Here is a 14585-nt window from a genome sequence, read left to right on the forward strand (position 1 = left end):
AACTGGCTCTTCTGACCCCTGCACTATGTAATTGGTGTTTTTGAAGTATGATGTTCTGGATCTCTAATTTATATAAAACCTTAATGTTTTCTATTCTGGTGACTAGCCATTTAAACCTAAGAAAAATTAATTTTTCATACTACTATATGAAATACAGGGCTTTCTCTGCCCCTTAAAACTATGTAATACGTTTGCCAAATTAGAATCTGCTCCTCCCACTCCTGAAAATAAATTATGTGACTGTTACAGAACTGCATGTGTTCAGAATTCTACAGTTAATCCTCAACCATTCAAAATTAAGATGGCACTGGAACGATCCTTTGAACTGAACGATTGTTGCCCTGTCCCCACGGTCTCGTATTTAAAATTCAGGCACTTGGCAACCAGCATGTATTTAACAACAGTTGTAGCATCCCACGGTCACACGATTGCCATCTGCAATCTCCCAGCTGGCTTCAGGCAAACAAAGGTCAATAGGGGAAACCAGATTTGCTTAACGACCATCTGATTCACTTTACAACCACGGGGGGGGGGAGGGAAAGTTTGTATAATTGGGTGTGACTCAGTTAACAAACACATTGCTTAACAGCCAAGACTCCCGACTCAAATATGGTTGTAAGTCAAGGACTGCTTGTAGCGTATTCCAACATCATCTTCTAAATCTAAAGGAGATCATTCATTTCAAAGTAGTGATTATAACAGTCTTTTTTCCCCCTTCCATTTTAGAAAATACTATTTCTTGCAATAATACTTGTGATGCTTTCCTGTATCAGTAATGGACCCAAGGTGCATTTTTGGATTGCCGTTTTATGGAAAGTTATAAAAACAGCCTGTTAGGAGGTAGCTCAGTTACTCCTAACGCAGAACCACATATACATATAGTGCTGTTTCCCATCAAGCTGCCTAATGCTTGAAAATTTGACACCTCTCCTCCTCCCCTTTTTAAAGGCATGTTCATAGTTGCAATTTAAATGATATCTTAACATTGATTCTGGGAATTTGCACCGGGGTGGTCCATTTAATACCAAATGCCAGAAGAGTTTCCCTTGCTTTTTCTGGCTGTATTCCTTCAACCGACCGTCTGAGTCTATAAAAGGTGTTAAAAGCCCTTTGAACTGCTTTCTAAAGGGCTTAGGTATACTCAAACTGACTAGGCCCTTTGCATGGCCAGCGTTCTACAGACACCGCAACTCTGACTGAAGTCTTGCATCCCTGTTGCCATCCTGCCAACCCACAAGCAACCTGACCAACTTTCAATTGGCAAGCAGCAAATCCTTCAGTAGTTGATTTCTCCCTAGACTATCATTTTGTTTTAAGCAATAAAGTATTGAGAGGAAAAAAAATGTTTTAGAAACTGCTAATGGTTTGACTTTTCCACATTAATCCTCTCATTATTAATCATATTTCTCTTTAATTGGCTAGTGAAAAAAATAATGGCCAGACTCATATTAGCCTACTTTGGATACATGAAGACCTACCTCTCTGGAGAATGCTTTCAATACTGGAAAAGGTGTGTGTGTGTGGGGGGGGAGAACCAGCAGCAAAATGGATGGACTGAGTTACAGTGGCAATGAGTACATTGTTGGAAAACCTGAAGCCCCAAATTAGGGACAGATTGTCATTGGGGAAAATTTATATATATAGAAGTTGATACTAGCTCCATAAACCCATTCATCAGACTGCCTTGGGCTCCTTATGGGAGGATGAACACTACAGAAATAAAATCATTACCACAGCATGAGAAGAATGAGAGAAAAACTTAACAGCTGCACTTTTATATGTTCCTGCATTTGGATTAAGAATGTGGGCATTGTCACACATATTCCATGCATTAGGTTGGATACAAAAGCACTAAAGACTATTGTTTAATACTTTATATACTCTTCAGGTTATATAGACTTATTTTTATATCAAACAAAAGCCAACTTGAATTCTTATTCAGAACTCAAAACATGGCACATAATGGAATTAAAATACCAAATAAAAGGAAGAAGATGTCACTGGCATTCAGTTAATCTTTTCTAAACTTAAAAGGTACATTAACTGATCTTGTGATCGTCAAAGAATTGTTACTTTGTACTCAACGCTACTGAATGTATGTCTGATATCTTTGGCATTAAAGGATTAATTAGCAATATCCAAACAAGTCAACAGAGGTCTCTTTCTTTTTACATGGGAGAGCTGTGATGGAAGTGGATGTACATTTAACAGAAATGTTTGAATGTAAAATTGACATATACAAAAGCCAAATATTTCTTCTGGATGTGGATTGTTATTTGTACTTCATGGGTTTGTTACTAATACAGCACATGCTATCCACAGCCGTTATGGAGTTATGTAGTGTTCTACATTTGACAAAACAATCACATTAATATAGTTTAAATCACAAAGCAATTGCTCCCTTTGTAGTGTTTTACTTTCTGAATTCCCTTAGTCAGCCTGTTATCTTTCACAATGGCGTAACAAAATGACTTGCTTTTCCTTCATTATCCTTTGCAAAAGGATAATGTGAAATAGAGCACAACTTCTTTCAAAGAATCATTCCGATCCTTTCTTGAATACATCAAAAGGTCTACAGTAAGAGCCATTGCTGTAGCTCAGTAAGAGGCCATGCTGGCTCCAGATGTCTGCAGAGCTGAATCCAGGACTGCCAGCAGTTTAATTCAGCTTATTAAAATTTAGAAACATTAGTTTGGTTTGAAAGGCAAAAAGGGGGTAAATAGGGTTACTCTGACTGGATACATGCATGAGTAAGAGTGTGTCTCCCCTCTTAGCTAACAAGGGCATGGCTGCAGATTTTTAACTCATTAGTACATCCACTGACATTTGAAAACAGCGCATGTATACACACAGAGATATGTCTCAAGCAAAAAACAACTATCACAATGTTTACATAATCAGTTTATTTACAAAATATGTTTTACAAAGAAGGGAGTGATACAAATTCAGATTATTGAGGTTGTACCATTGCTTTGAATGAAACGTAGTCAGCGTTGGGCACAGGAGAGCAGTACAATAACAAATCACAGTAATACTTTAATTAAGCAAAACACATTAAGTTCAATTTAAATTAGCATATAATATTCTCTTGACTGAAGGGTTTAGCTCTTTGTATATTTCTTTTTCTCTTTTTGGCCTTGGATCCACATGCATAATTGTATTTTACTATGAGGGAGATGAAGGACTTGTTCTTCCTGGTTTCTGTCACCTTCTAGAAAAAGACGTACTCTGCACAAAAAGTTTTTCAGCTGATTGTTTTAGCAGCAACATAATCCTCTCTTTGATGTCCAGAATCAAAGAAATTCTAATACCACCAGCATTTGGTAACAAATACAGCTAAAGCCTCTGCCTTTCCTGTAAGGGAAACAGTGGTAAGACGTATTATTCTATCACAGCGAAGCAATGCTTTTTTTAAAAAAAAATGCAGGAAAAGAGTAATAAATGGGATGGCTATTCTTTACAACCCCACTTCTTCAGATGGCATCTCTGCCACTCTAATTTTTCTTGAATGCAGACAGTGGGAAAGAATTGCAGCATTGGTAATTTGATGTTCTCTGACTATCAGGTTTCCTGTCAGCTTCTGTGCAATTTGAGAAGGCAGGAGGCTGTGGTGTTCCATAACAGAAGGGAAAAAATCACACCAGAATGGTGTAAGGAACGTCTAACTATGCAATTATCACAGTTGTTTTCTTCAAATATATATATCCTAGACACAACAACAAGAAAGTTCATAGCTATTCTTTCTGAAAACATTGGGAGAATAAAGCATTCAAGAGATTACTCATTGTGTTTGTTGCTTGAGTTAAGAATTCCTTTACGCAATCTACAAATACTTAATCATTGTGTATTCTGCAGGATTGTGGCTGGGTAGCCCACATAAAGATTTGTGCTTCCCATCAAAATATCAGTCTCTGCTAGCTTTGAAATAAACATTAGTTTTCACCGGCATCTGTGTATTCAGAAAATATTTTTTTGGGTGTGTGTGTGTGTGTTTTGCTTTGGTTTTTGCTTTAGGGCTCGACTCCTGTTCCTGCTGAACTGAGCCAGTATATAAAATCAGAACTGATATCAGCTCAGTAGGCACCGGAGGACGGGTCCATCAACAGCCAGGAACAGCAACTGCTGCATGGGGCAGCTCCCATACCAACAAAAAGAAAAGAGCATTTATTAGAAACAATAGCAATTTGTCCAGTTGATTAAACTTGCAACCTGAATGCTTAAATGCTAAGTTTGTTTTAAAGGCAAATATGTAAAATGCTACAGGATGGGCTGATACACTATGTTAGTATCTAGGTGCTAAGCAAACAAAGTATAACAAACTTTTTTTAAAGCAGCTGGTTACTTCTCTACTGTAACTAAAACCTGGATTTCCCCCACCCCCATAAGGTTTTTTTCCCATTCTTGGTAGAAAGAAGCACACAGGGATTGGGTAGCATCTTCATTGTTTATAATCTGCATTCTGTGAAAATACTTGCTATGATACAATCGCTGCAGGATCAATCAGGTCTCGGAAATTTTAGGCAAGTCTTGGATCTCAACTTCTCTTCAGGTGCAGAACTTAGCCACTGTGAACAAAGAGGAAATCAATCACTGTTCACCAATCAGCTAAGCTCTGCACCTCACTAGAGAGGTCTCCATCGAAATATAGTTAAAAAGTAGTTGATGTTCTTCAATAGCTTCTCTGTGTATCTTAAGAGGAGGGTAGCAGGTTCCAAGAAGCTGAATGAGACCATCATGAATTAAGCCACAGAAGGTAATGTCATAGTTATGTGGTAATCCCTGGCAATGTGATTTTAATCTTAAATCACAAATCAGCATGCCAGGAACCCAAACAACCAAAACAGGAATGGAATCTGTACAAACTGTCAGCTGTAATAAGAACTTTATCCGAGAACTGGAGATTTGAAAACAACTTTCACATTTATTTCATTCACCTGTTAGAATACAGTAGTGCTGCAGATCAGCTCTAGAAACAATTAGAATGGTGTACAAGTAAATTAACTATCTTTAATGAAGATCGTGAAATTATTCTAGAGTAATATGATGGCTCACTTAAGCACACAATGAACCATTTAAAACAGCGGTCCCCAATCTCTGCAACTTGGCCTGGCGGGGGGGAGAGGGAAACTGGGCCATGCAAGGGGTGGTCTGGGGGCATGCACACACCTCAACTTGTGCGAGTGGTGGACTGGCACACATGCATGCAAGCGCAGCTTGACTTAAGCAAGTTGAGCTGCACACGTGCGGGTACACCGGCCCGCTTGCGCAAGTTGAGCTGCACACGCTTGTGTGCCGGTCTGCTGCTCACACAGCCCAGTTGCAAATAGGCCACAGCCTGGTAGTGGGCCCTGGCCCAGGGGTTGGGGACCCCTGATTTAAAACATACTCCTATCCCTTTAAAGAACAACAACCAAAAAAAGCTTCCAAAGTATTAAACTGCAAGATGTTATGTCAGTTCCTTTCATTCTACAGTATGTGGAATAAGAAGCTTAAGAGTTACAGATTTACAAGACAGGTCACAGAATTGATGCCACATGTCTCCTAAAGAAGATTTATGGAAGCAATTTCATAATCCTGGAAGTTCCATTTTACATATATTAAACTTTCATACCTGAGAGATCCCCAATTTGCACCTACAGAATACAGGTCTGGAGGGGATGCTTCAAGTACTCCAATTAATTACTCCATATCTGCATTATAAAATTACATTCCAAAACGCCTAAATGGATGAGGGAAGTATTTTATAACTAAATTTGCCTTACAACTACCGAAGTTATTCATTATATCTGTTAAGCATTTGGAACTAGTTTTCGATGTACAAAGCATGATATTTAATCAAAGCTAAGTCATTTGTGGTTGTTAGTTTTTTTCTAAGATGTTCATACCCCCTTAAAGCTGGCATTAGAACCATTAAACTTCATGTTTTATGAAATTAAAAAGGATGGAGTAAAAAGTTGGCATACTGCAAAATTCAAAAATGTCTATGTATGTATTTCAGAAGATTTTGTAGTAGACTGTGCTCTCTAGCAAAGATTGAGGAAAGAACTAAACGTTTTTATAAATCAACCTAGTCCATACAGAAGCTTTTCATATACTTACATAAGTTCCATATGAACTGTTGTTGCAACCTCTTGCAAATAACAGATACATAGGTAGTTGGAATTATCTTTTTTCTTGAAAAGATTGGTCAATTCAGGAAAAAAAAGTAAGCATTTGCTCACTGATAAAACAAGGATAATTTAAGGAATTTTTTTCTTCAATACTGTAAGAATTACATCAAAAGTCTTGTTAACTATTCAAGGTTATACCACTATTTTAAATGGTTTGATACAATAATTTGATAAAAAATAACCTTTTCATTCATTTATAAGCCTTTGTGGTACAGCTGCTGTCCTTTGAAAGTGCCCAACTAAATTATCTGGGGGGAGGAGGGGAAATCACCTTGTCAGATAACATTTCTGCCACTACTTTAGCTGTGGATGCATCCATCTGGTCACGAATTGTAGCAAAAGTTTTATAGGCAATTTCTTGTTGTTTTGCATCCTCATTCAACATTAATTCTCCATAGAGGTAGACACCCATTGCCTGTAAGAGGAAGAAAGTCATCCTACAGCATATATAATTTTGTGATGTTTTCAAATAATGTAAGACCGTTATAATTTTTTCTATTAAAATTACCTGTAAGAATTTAGCGTAATGCAACCAGTCATTTCTTCTTAAACCCAAGCAAAACTGAAATGTAATTATCTCTAAGAAAAACCCAAGTGAACAAGTGAGTTTCTGCTTGAACAATGGGAATTTACTTTCACCTTGACTATGACCTAAATGTTTTAGGAGCATCCATTTATTTTGCATGTCAAAGTTCCAAACTATTCCAAAGTATCATGGCATTTCAGAAGTATAACTGCGTAGTAAGGCAACAGGATATTCAATATTTCATGAAAATCCCCATATATCATTTATCGATGAAATCTTAATTGATGGAATAATTCCTTGAAATTTTTTTAGAGACACGACATTTATTAAAAGGCATAACCTAATATTGCAGGGAGCAAATGCAATGCATCAGATAGACATGAAACAAAAATTAATTGACCTCAATGCAAGAGACAATTTCATCCTGGTGAAAGCAATGGGAATTTAAGTCAATTATGACCAGTTAATTTTACAGTTTTGGCAAGATTTAATTGTGATAGCGTTCAACTAATTTAGGGCTCCACAGAATAATGGGTCGACTTTTTTCATCCATACTGAATAGAGATGATTCTGATATCTGAACCACTGAGAAAACCTCACACATTTTAAAGAAAGACAACTTCCAAAGTTGAAGAACAACAAATTAGACAATAGAAGAAAGACACAAATTTTGTTCACTCTTCTCAGTGGTACTGTTACCATTTGTAACCAAAGTACTGGGGGGGGGGAAGGGTGTCTACATATCTTCCTCAGTGCCGGTGGTGATAGGAAGAAAAATCCTAATCATCTCCCACACACAAGTGTAGACTCACCTTTTTCCTCCCTCCCCATAACTGATTTTAAAAACTACACAAGAGCCACAAGTTCTACATTATTTTGACCTGGATCCTAAGAAAATGAAGAATTGGAGAAAAGAAAGTAAAATATCGAAACATAGACTACAACAGTTTTGGAGACAAAAAGCAATGGATAGTTACCAAACTCACCATCACAGTACTTAATAATTATGACAGATTATTAGATAATAGTCTACTACTTAACAACCTTCAGAACTACACATGAAACCTGTTTTATCAGGAAGAAAACTTTCTCAGGAGAGATAGCCTAGGTGGGTAATCTTCTTTCCAGTGTAATTTGCCTTTCATTTTCCATAGTGATAGACTTTTAAAAATCTGGGATTGTATGACAACTTTGTACACTTAGACAACCTACACCATTTTTGACAATTCATTTTGTTCTCTTTGTGTTTGAAATAATATGCTTCCCTTTACACAATAAGGAGACCTTTGTTTGTATTATTTACCATAGAAGCTTAGCTTCACTTTAAATCAGGTGCACAGTGGTTTCTGAAACTGAAGATACGTATTAGCAAAATCTATTATTATTTTGCTATTTTTGTTATGTTAGTATTTTTTACAAACAGGAAGAAAGAAGAAGAAAGAAAAATGAGAGAATCTAAAATTTATCTCCTTTCTGTTATGCATTTATTGCTAAACCATGCAAACTTCTCTCATGGAGGGGAACTCTGCATTAAAGTAGAAATAAACCAGCATACAGGATTTAAATTGAATGGATATTATCATCTCTATCTGTCACTTACTGCCAAAATGAATTGTGAAATCCATCACTAAAAATTCCAAATCTGATTTGATTATTTCACCACTATTTTCCATAGCTCAAGTTTAGTCTACATTGGAAATTCTGTTATCTTAAATATTAACTGGTCATATTGGCATTTGGTTCAGACTTTTGAAGAAGCAAATAATCTTTCCAGACAGGAACAAAAAGACACTGGCTTGATTTCAAATGGTATCATTCCAGAGTTTGCATACTTTTTTTCTCAGAAGACTCATAAAAAAAAACAGCTATGGATAGACTTTGTCAGCAAAAAGCAGGGGGGAAAAGCAATAATCTTCACACACACTTTTTAAAAAATGCACAATTGTTTATCTTGCACTTTAATACAGATACTGTAAGTGGTCTAATTATTTGAAGAGTATATAATATCGGAAGTGCTGATGCCACACTTTGTTTTAATTTGTATTTTCCTGCATAAATTAATATTCCCTCTGACAATGGGCACCGGTGACAGAATAAAAGCTGAAGAAAATTCAACGGGGGCTAGGAGCTTTCAGAGGGTGAACTTCCACTCTGAGGTTGGACATCTCCTCCAGAGCAACAGATCCAATTTCAATGAAGCTCCTACTATGCAATGTGAACACCACAGTGAAGAACTTGTAGTCAAATTTTAACAAATCTGAACAAAAAGCAGGATTTATATTGGTTCCACCTTTGAAAGATCATTTCCAATGTATCTGTGTTGTGTAGTTTATGTAGCATTTGGCAATACAACAAGGGTGCCTAAACAACACTGACCTGATCTTCCTTGAGGAATTTCTCAACATCAGCATATCCTGCCACATACTTGTGCTTAACAATCAGCTCACACCATCGATGTCGAACCTTTAGTAAGAGAGAAAAAAATATGAAAATTTTTAAACACTCATTAAAATGTGGCTGTGACATTTAAATTAACTCAAGTTGTTTTTTTTAAAAGACACCCCCCTCAGAAAAAACTCTTCCATTTTAACACTAGATTCTCAATATTAACCAGGCATGCTAACAATGCAACATGGCTCCGTTGTAATAAAAAAATGGAAGTCTAAAACAACCAGTGTTACAATATCAAATAATTAAAGGTAAAACCAATTTTTCAAACAAATTCAGTTTTTAATAGCATATTTCATCCTGAAAATCTTTTTTATTGATAAAGCACCTAAAATTATTTATTTATTCCAAACCAATGCTCAGAGTAAAGCAAAATATGTGAAGTTATACCCAAGGACATGCTAAAAATGGCAACTCCTCTTACAGTGCTCAGATTTAAACCAGAATTCATTAGAATTTTGGGGGAAAAGAGATAATGCTGGTAGTTCTTTGTGCCGCTGAGAATGACAAAAACTAAGGGCTCTCTATCGAGTCTTTGTTTAGCATTACATGTAAATTGGGATTCTTGGCTTTAGAGGAATGTATATAAGGAATGTATATAATCCCCAAAATTGCTGGGGAGTTGTGCCACAGAACTTTTTCACATGGATCCAGCTTGGGAACTGCTTTCCCATGCTAAAAGCAAGAGTGTGTATGAACTTGAATTAGCGGAGCCTATCATGTGAATCTCTCCATAAAAGAAATCCCTGTCCCAGAGATTACTTTCATTCATTCATATTCACACAGTCCTGCGGTATAGAGGAACTTTTTTTTAGCTAGAGCCATCTTCCCTCACTCTCCCCAGAACAGAAGCTGAGGCAGAAAATTGTTAAACAGTCTGAAGAATCAAGGCAAGGAGGTGATGTCGTTATCCTTAATTCATGCCCGGAAATTCTTTCCCAAGTGGTATTGTTCTCTCTGTCTCTTTCAAAGGTCTAGGAGGTTTTTGGGCCTCTGTGGGGAAAAACCCACCGATGGAAACCATAGCAAAAACTCAGCAGGTAAGCCAAGATTTTACTATCATCTCCATCATCTTGTCAGCTATAATGAACTACTTGCTTCAACACAGGTTTTACTGACTGAACAAATACGGAAGAAAAAAACATGTTTTTTGCCAAGTTGCTGATGTCAAGAGAGGCTATCAACTATCCTCCCCTCCCATCCCAGTGCTTCCTCTCTCTATTCTATGGCAACAGAAGGACTAGAAATGCAAAGGGCCAGCATGCTGCACAACTCACAACATCTCATGTCTCAATAGCAAATTAATCAGTAGCTACAAAGGATCAAATCCTAATAATTTAGTAGGATGTGGTAAAATAGGCAGAACAGTTCCCATTTATTTGTTTGTGGGGTCTTTATGTATTTAGGCACGCTCTATACCAGGGGTGTCAAACTCAATTTCATTGAGGGCCACATCAGCATTGCGGTTGCCCTCAGGGGGCTGGGTGGGTGTGGCCTGGGTGGGTGTGGCCTACTGGGTGGGCGTGGCTAGTGTGTATGGCCTACTGGGTGGGCATGGCCAGCTCTACATCGTTCGCATCAAGGGTGCCTATGGGGGCCTGGGCAGGAGTGGGACAGATCTGAGGGTCTCTGGCAGAAGGAGGGTCTCTGGGCCAGGGCCAAGGCAGTGGGGGCCGTTCCCTCACTGTTTCCAGGATGGCTTTGCGGGCCGCATGAAACCAGTTCGCGGGCCACATCTGGCCCCCGGGCCTTGTGTTTGACATGTCTGCTCTATACAGTAATGGAATTAAGATTAAACTATACAACAAACCAAAAAAAGTAATATACTCACTGCTTTGCTGTTTAATCTTAGTGATTATTAGAATATAAGCAACTGTGGAATAAAATGATTCATTTTGCAGAATAGCCCTCTTTCCACATGATACAGTTCAAACCTGATCAACCACCTCAAAATTGGTGCCAAATCTCTTTCATGCTTCCCATTTCTCAAATTAACAACTTGTAAACTCACCCAATTTGGACTTGAGCTTTGGCTGCACCAGAAGAATTTGCCAAAGCAGGGACATGAGCTAATTTCTTATTTCCAAAAGTGGTTCAAAATTTGGGTTTGATTATCTATATATGCTTATACACATTTACCTGAGAATAAGCTACTCAACCTCAATGGATTACAATAAAAAAACTGAACCTGGTTTGGCATACTGTTTAGATATAATGTGTATCACAGTTTATCAAACTAGACTATTATCCGTTTAGAGAAACATGGAAAGAAGCAACAAGTCCATAAGAATATTTTCTTAATTTTCCTGGTCTGGAGGATGAAAAAAAACACCCTACTTCAGAATACAGTCTTTTTTTTTAAATTTAAAATTAAATCACCAAAATCAATGGCCTTTAGGGGTTCTAAGCTCATGTTCAGGATGAAAATCAGAGCATTTAATTAATCTTCCACTTGGAAAAAAATGTGTTGTAAACTTATTGTAACAAATCAACAAAATCAGCATTTTGACTACTTTGATAATTTCTCCTTAAAGTAATTATTCCAACAGACCACTTATATGTTTGAGAACCGGCTTATGCATAAATAAGAAAATATAAGAAAATGGTTTAGTCAGCGACTTGCAAATACAATCTAAAAGACAAGTAATTCAGAACATATGCTTTATTCAAAACAAAAAAACCCTATTACTTTGGTCTTTAGAAAGAGTCCACCAACTTCAGGGAGTTAATGGCTGTTTTTAATTTTAAAGATGTCAGGAAAAAAATAATTTTGAATTATAAATTATTTCACATTATAATACAAAAGAAAGAAAAGATCCTATACAATATATTACTATAACTTCAGAGGCTTTCAGATTCTTACAGCTTCATAAATTTATTCAAACCAGAATAAAACTCAGCCGCCAAGAACAGATTCATTCACATATTCAAACAGCATATATACTTCCTGTTATTTCTAGGTAAGGAAATTATACATAGAAAAAATACGTACTGATACGCTTTTGCTAGTTTTATTCCTGTAGTATCAAAACAAAAACAAAAACCTCACAATCACAGAAATTACTTCTCATGATACATAAGATAAACCTTGATGTTATTAGGAGGGTACTTAAGGAAGTTATAACCCCTCTTGATATCTGCAAGGATGAAGAACAATTTACTTAATAAACATCAAGCATTTTGCAAAGTAAACATTATTACTTCTGCTTAAAATGAAAGAGCTAAAGAAATGATTAGAGACATTAACATTTAGATCAAAGATTAGGCTATCCTGTAATTAAGAATTCACATAATAATAGTTTCCAGACTATCAGATGCACAATAATACCACAACCATTAAAATAACCCTGATTTCAACTCCCATAACCAGCTGTATTACAATAAATGTTCACATGCTACCGAGCACATGTTGCAGAGAGGGCTTCATCTGCTTCCCATCTTGCACACTGCTCAACATAACACACATTGTCCCCTTACGTAAACATGTTAACCCCTGAAAAAATGGCTGGCTCATGCTTATAGATAAGATCCCCTGTTCACCCCCAAGCTTTCCAGCTAAAAGGTTTCATTTCTGGGAGTAGAATAATATCGATCTGAACCCCCAACCTTTGGACTACTCTGAGTCAACAAAGTTCTGCAACATATCAAAAGCAGCTAATTTATTTGGTGTAGAAGTAACTAGGAATGCAGCATTTTAGATTCAAAGGGAAATGATGGTTAAAAATATCTGGGGGTAGAGGAGGGCACATGGAGCACCTGGGATCAACTCCTTAAACCAACTATTTTCTTATCCAAGGATCACAGGGCTGCCATCTGTAATTGAAATATGATCCTGGGTAAAAGCATCTTTGATTTAAAAAGCGTTGCCTATAGACCTTTGGCAATCCTTACAATCCTTTTCCTTTGAAACAAAACTGCTGGATATCCATGAATTGCTGCAACTTTTGAGGGCAGATGTATCGTTTTCTAAACTGGCGTTCTCCTGCTTAGCTGTAGTTTAAGAGTGCATACATGTATCTGCATGGTCCATAGAAAGAAAAAGGGAGAGAGAAATATGTATTCTCCACAATTAGTGATCACACTGTAAAAGGTCATTCTGGGTAGTGAGAGGGGTGGTATATAAATTTACCAAGTAAATAAATAAATAATAGAAATGATGAATTCCCAATAGAGCGTTATGTAGCCAGGCTTGACCAGTTGGATAATAGTTATTAAGGACAAACAAAACCTACTCTGAAGTCAGCTTGGAAAGAAAGAGGAATACCATTGATCCATTCTGCTTATATCCATTGGATAAGATTGCCAAGAAATCAAATTTTTGCCCATTCCAGGTCGAGATATTTGTAGTTATACAATTGTGGTTAAATACAGGTAGGAGTTCTCTTTAAGATACTGCTCACCCATCTCCAACTAATCAACTATAACCAGTCACATTTGGGTGAGCCATCATTGGCTTGGGTTCCTTTGTTCTACATCAGGGCTAGGCAACCTCGGCTCTTTTATGACTCATGGACTTCAACGCCCAGAATTCCTGAGCCAGCTGGCTCAGGAATTCTGGGAGTTGAAGTCCATGAGTCATAAAAGAGCCGAGGTTGCCTACCCCTGTTCTACATCATCAAAAAAAAATTTGGGGTGGGGAAAGAATTTTAATACAGGAGCAAACTTCAAAAACAAGAGTGTAATTAATTAGGAGACTAGTATATCCACCGAATACCCTTTCCCCACTTTGAATTGAGACAATTTGCTCAGTTTAAATGATGCAAATACAACCGTTTCAATTCTGTATAATCAATTATATTCTTGTTCTTATATTCTTGTTTTTCTCCATGATGAACTATCCCTAACAATATTCTCATCACCACTGTGAGTTTATAGACTGCTGCTGGTTGTCGTCTTCCCGTCGTCCTTTCTCAGCATTAGAGCCTTCTCCAGAGAATTAGTTGTTCACAGAATGTGACCAATTGTAGATAATTTGAGATTCTTCATTTATGGTTTGAACAACTCTGGGCTGATTTGTTCAAAAGAGCCATTTGTTTATTTTCTTGGCTGTCCAACACCAATTCTCCAATACCAAAAGTTCCAAAGTGTCAATAGTCTTCCTAGTCTGCTTCTCCAAAGCCCAACATCTGCTTCCATACTGTCACAGAGAATACCATGGTTTGCATGATTCTGATCTTTGCAGGTATAGACACATCATGGTTTTCTTCAACTTTCCGTATTGACTTTTGGAGGGAATTCTGCTTTTATAATTCTGTTCTATGCATTTACACCATTCATCACCATAACCTCAGTACCTTTATAAGCCCCTTCTTTTCATAAACTATTTCTGAGAGCAGGTATAACATTTACCATTAGAATACAAAGAAAATAGGACAGCCAGTTAAGTACAGGGAGGCCAAAATTATGCCAGTCTTCCAGACTGCTGTGTATATGTATCAGCT

General features: G+C 37.1%; 1 protein-coding gene across 1 annotated transcript in view; it reads right to left on the minus strand.

Moving 5' to 3' along the window:
- Nucleotides 1-2893: 2893 nt before the first annotated feature.
- AOPEP (aminopeptidase O (putative)) overlaps nucleotides 2894-14585 on the minus strand; it is a 202189-nt gene continuing 190497 nt past the window's right edge. The window contains exons 15-18 of the mRNA XM_081318746.1: nucleotides 9073-9159; nucleotides 6442-6585; nucleotides 6100-6128; nucleotides 2894-3354 (exon numbers count right to left, since the gene is read on the minus strand). Of these exons, the coding sequence (XP_081174872.1) occupies nucleotides 3294-3354; nucleotides 6100-6128; nucleotides 6442-6585; nucleotides 9073-9159 (321 nt within the window). The 3' untranslated portion in view covers nucleotides 2894-3293. The remainder of the gene's footprint in view (nucleotides 3355-6099; nucleotides 6129-6441; nucleotides 6586-9072; nucleotides 9160-14585) is intronic.

The sequence above is a fragment of the Vipera berus genome, assembly GCF_964194415.1.
Source record: "Vipera berus genome assembly, chromosome: 2".
Lineage (NCBI taxonomy): Eukaryota > Metazoa > Chordata > Lepidosauria > Squamata > Viperidae > Vipera > Vipera berus.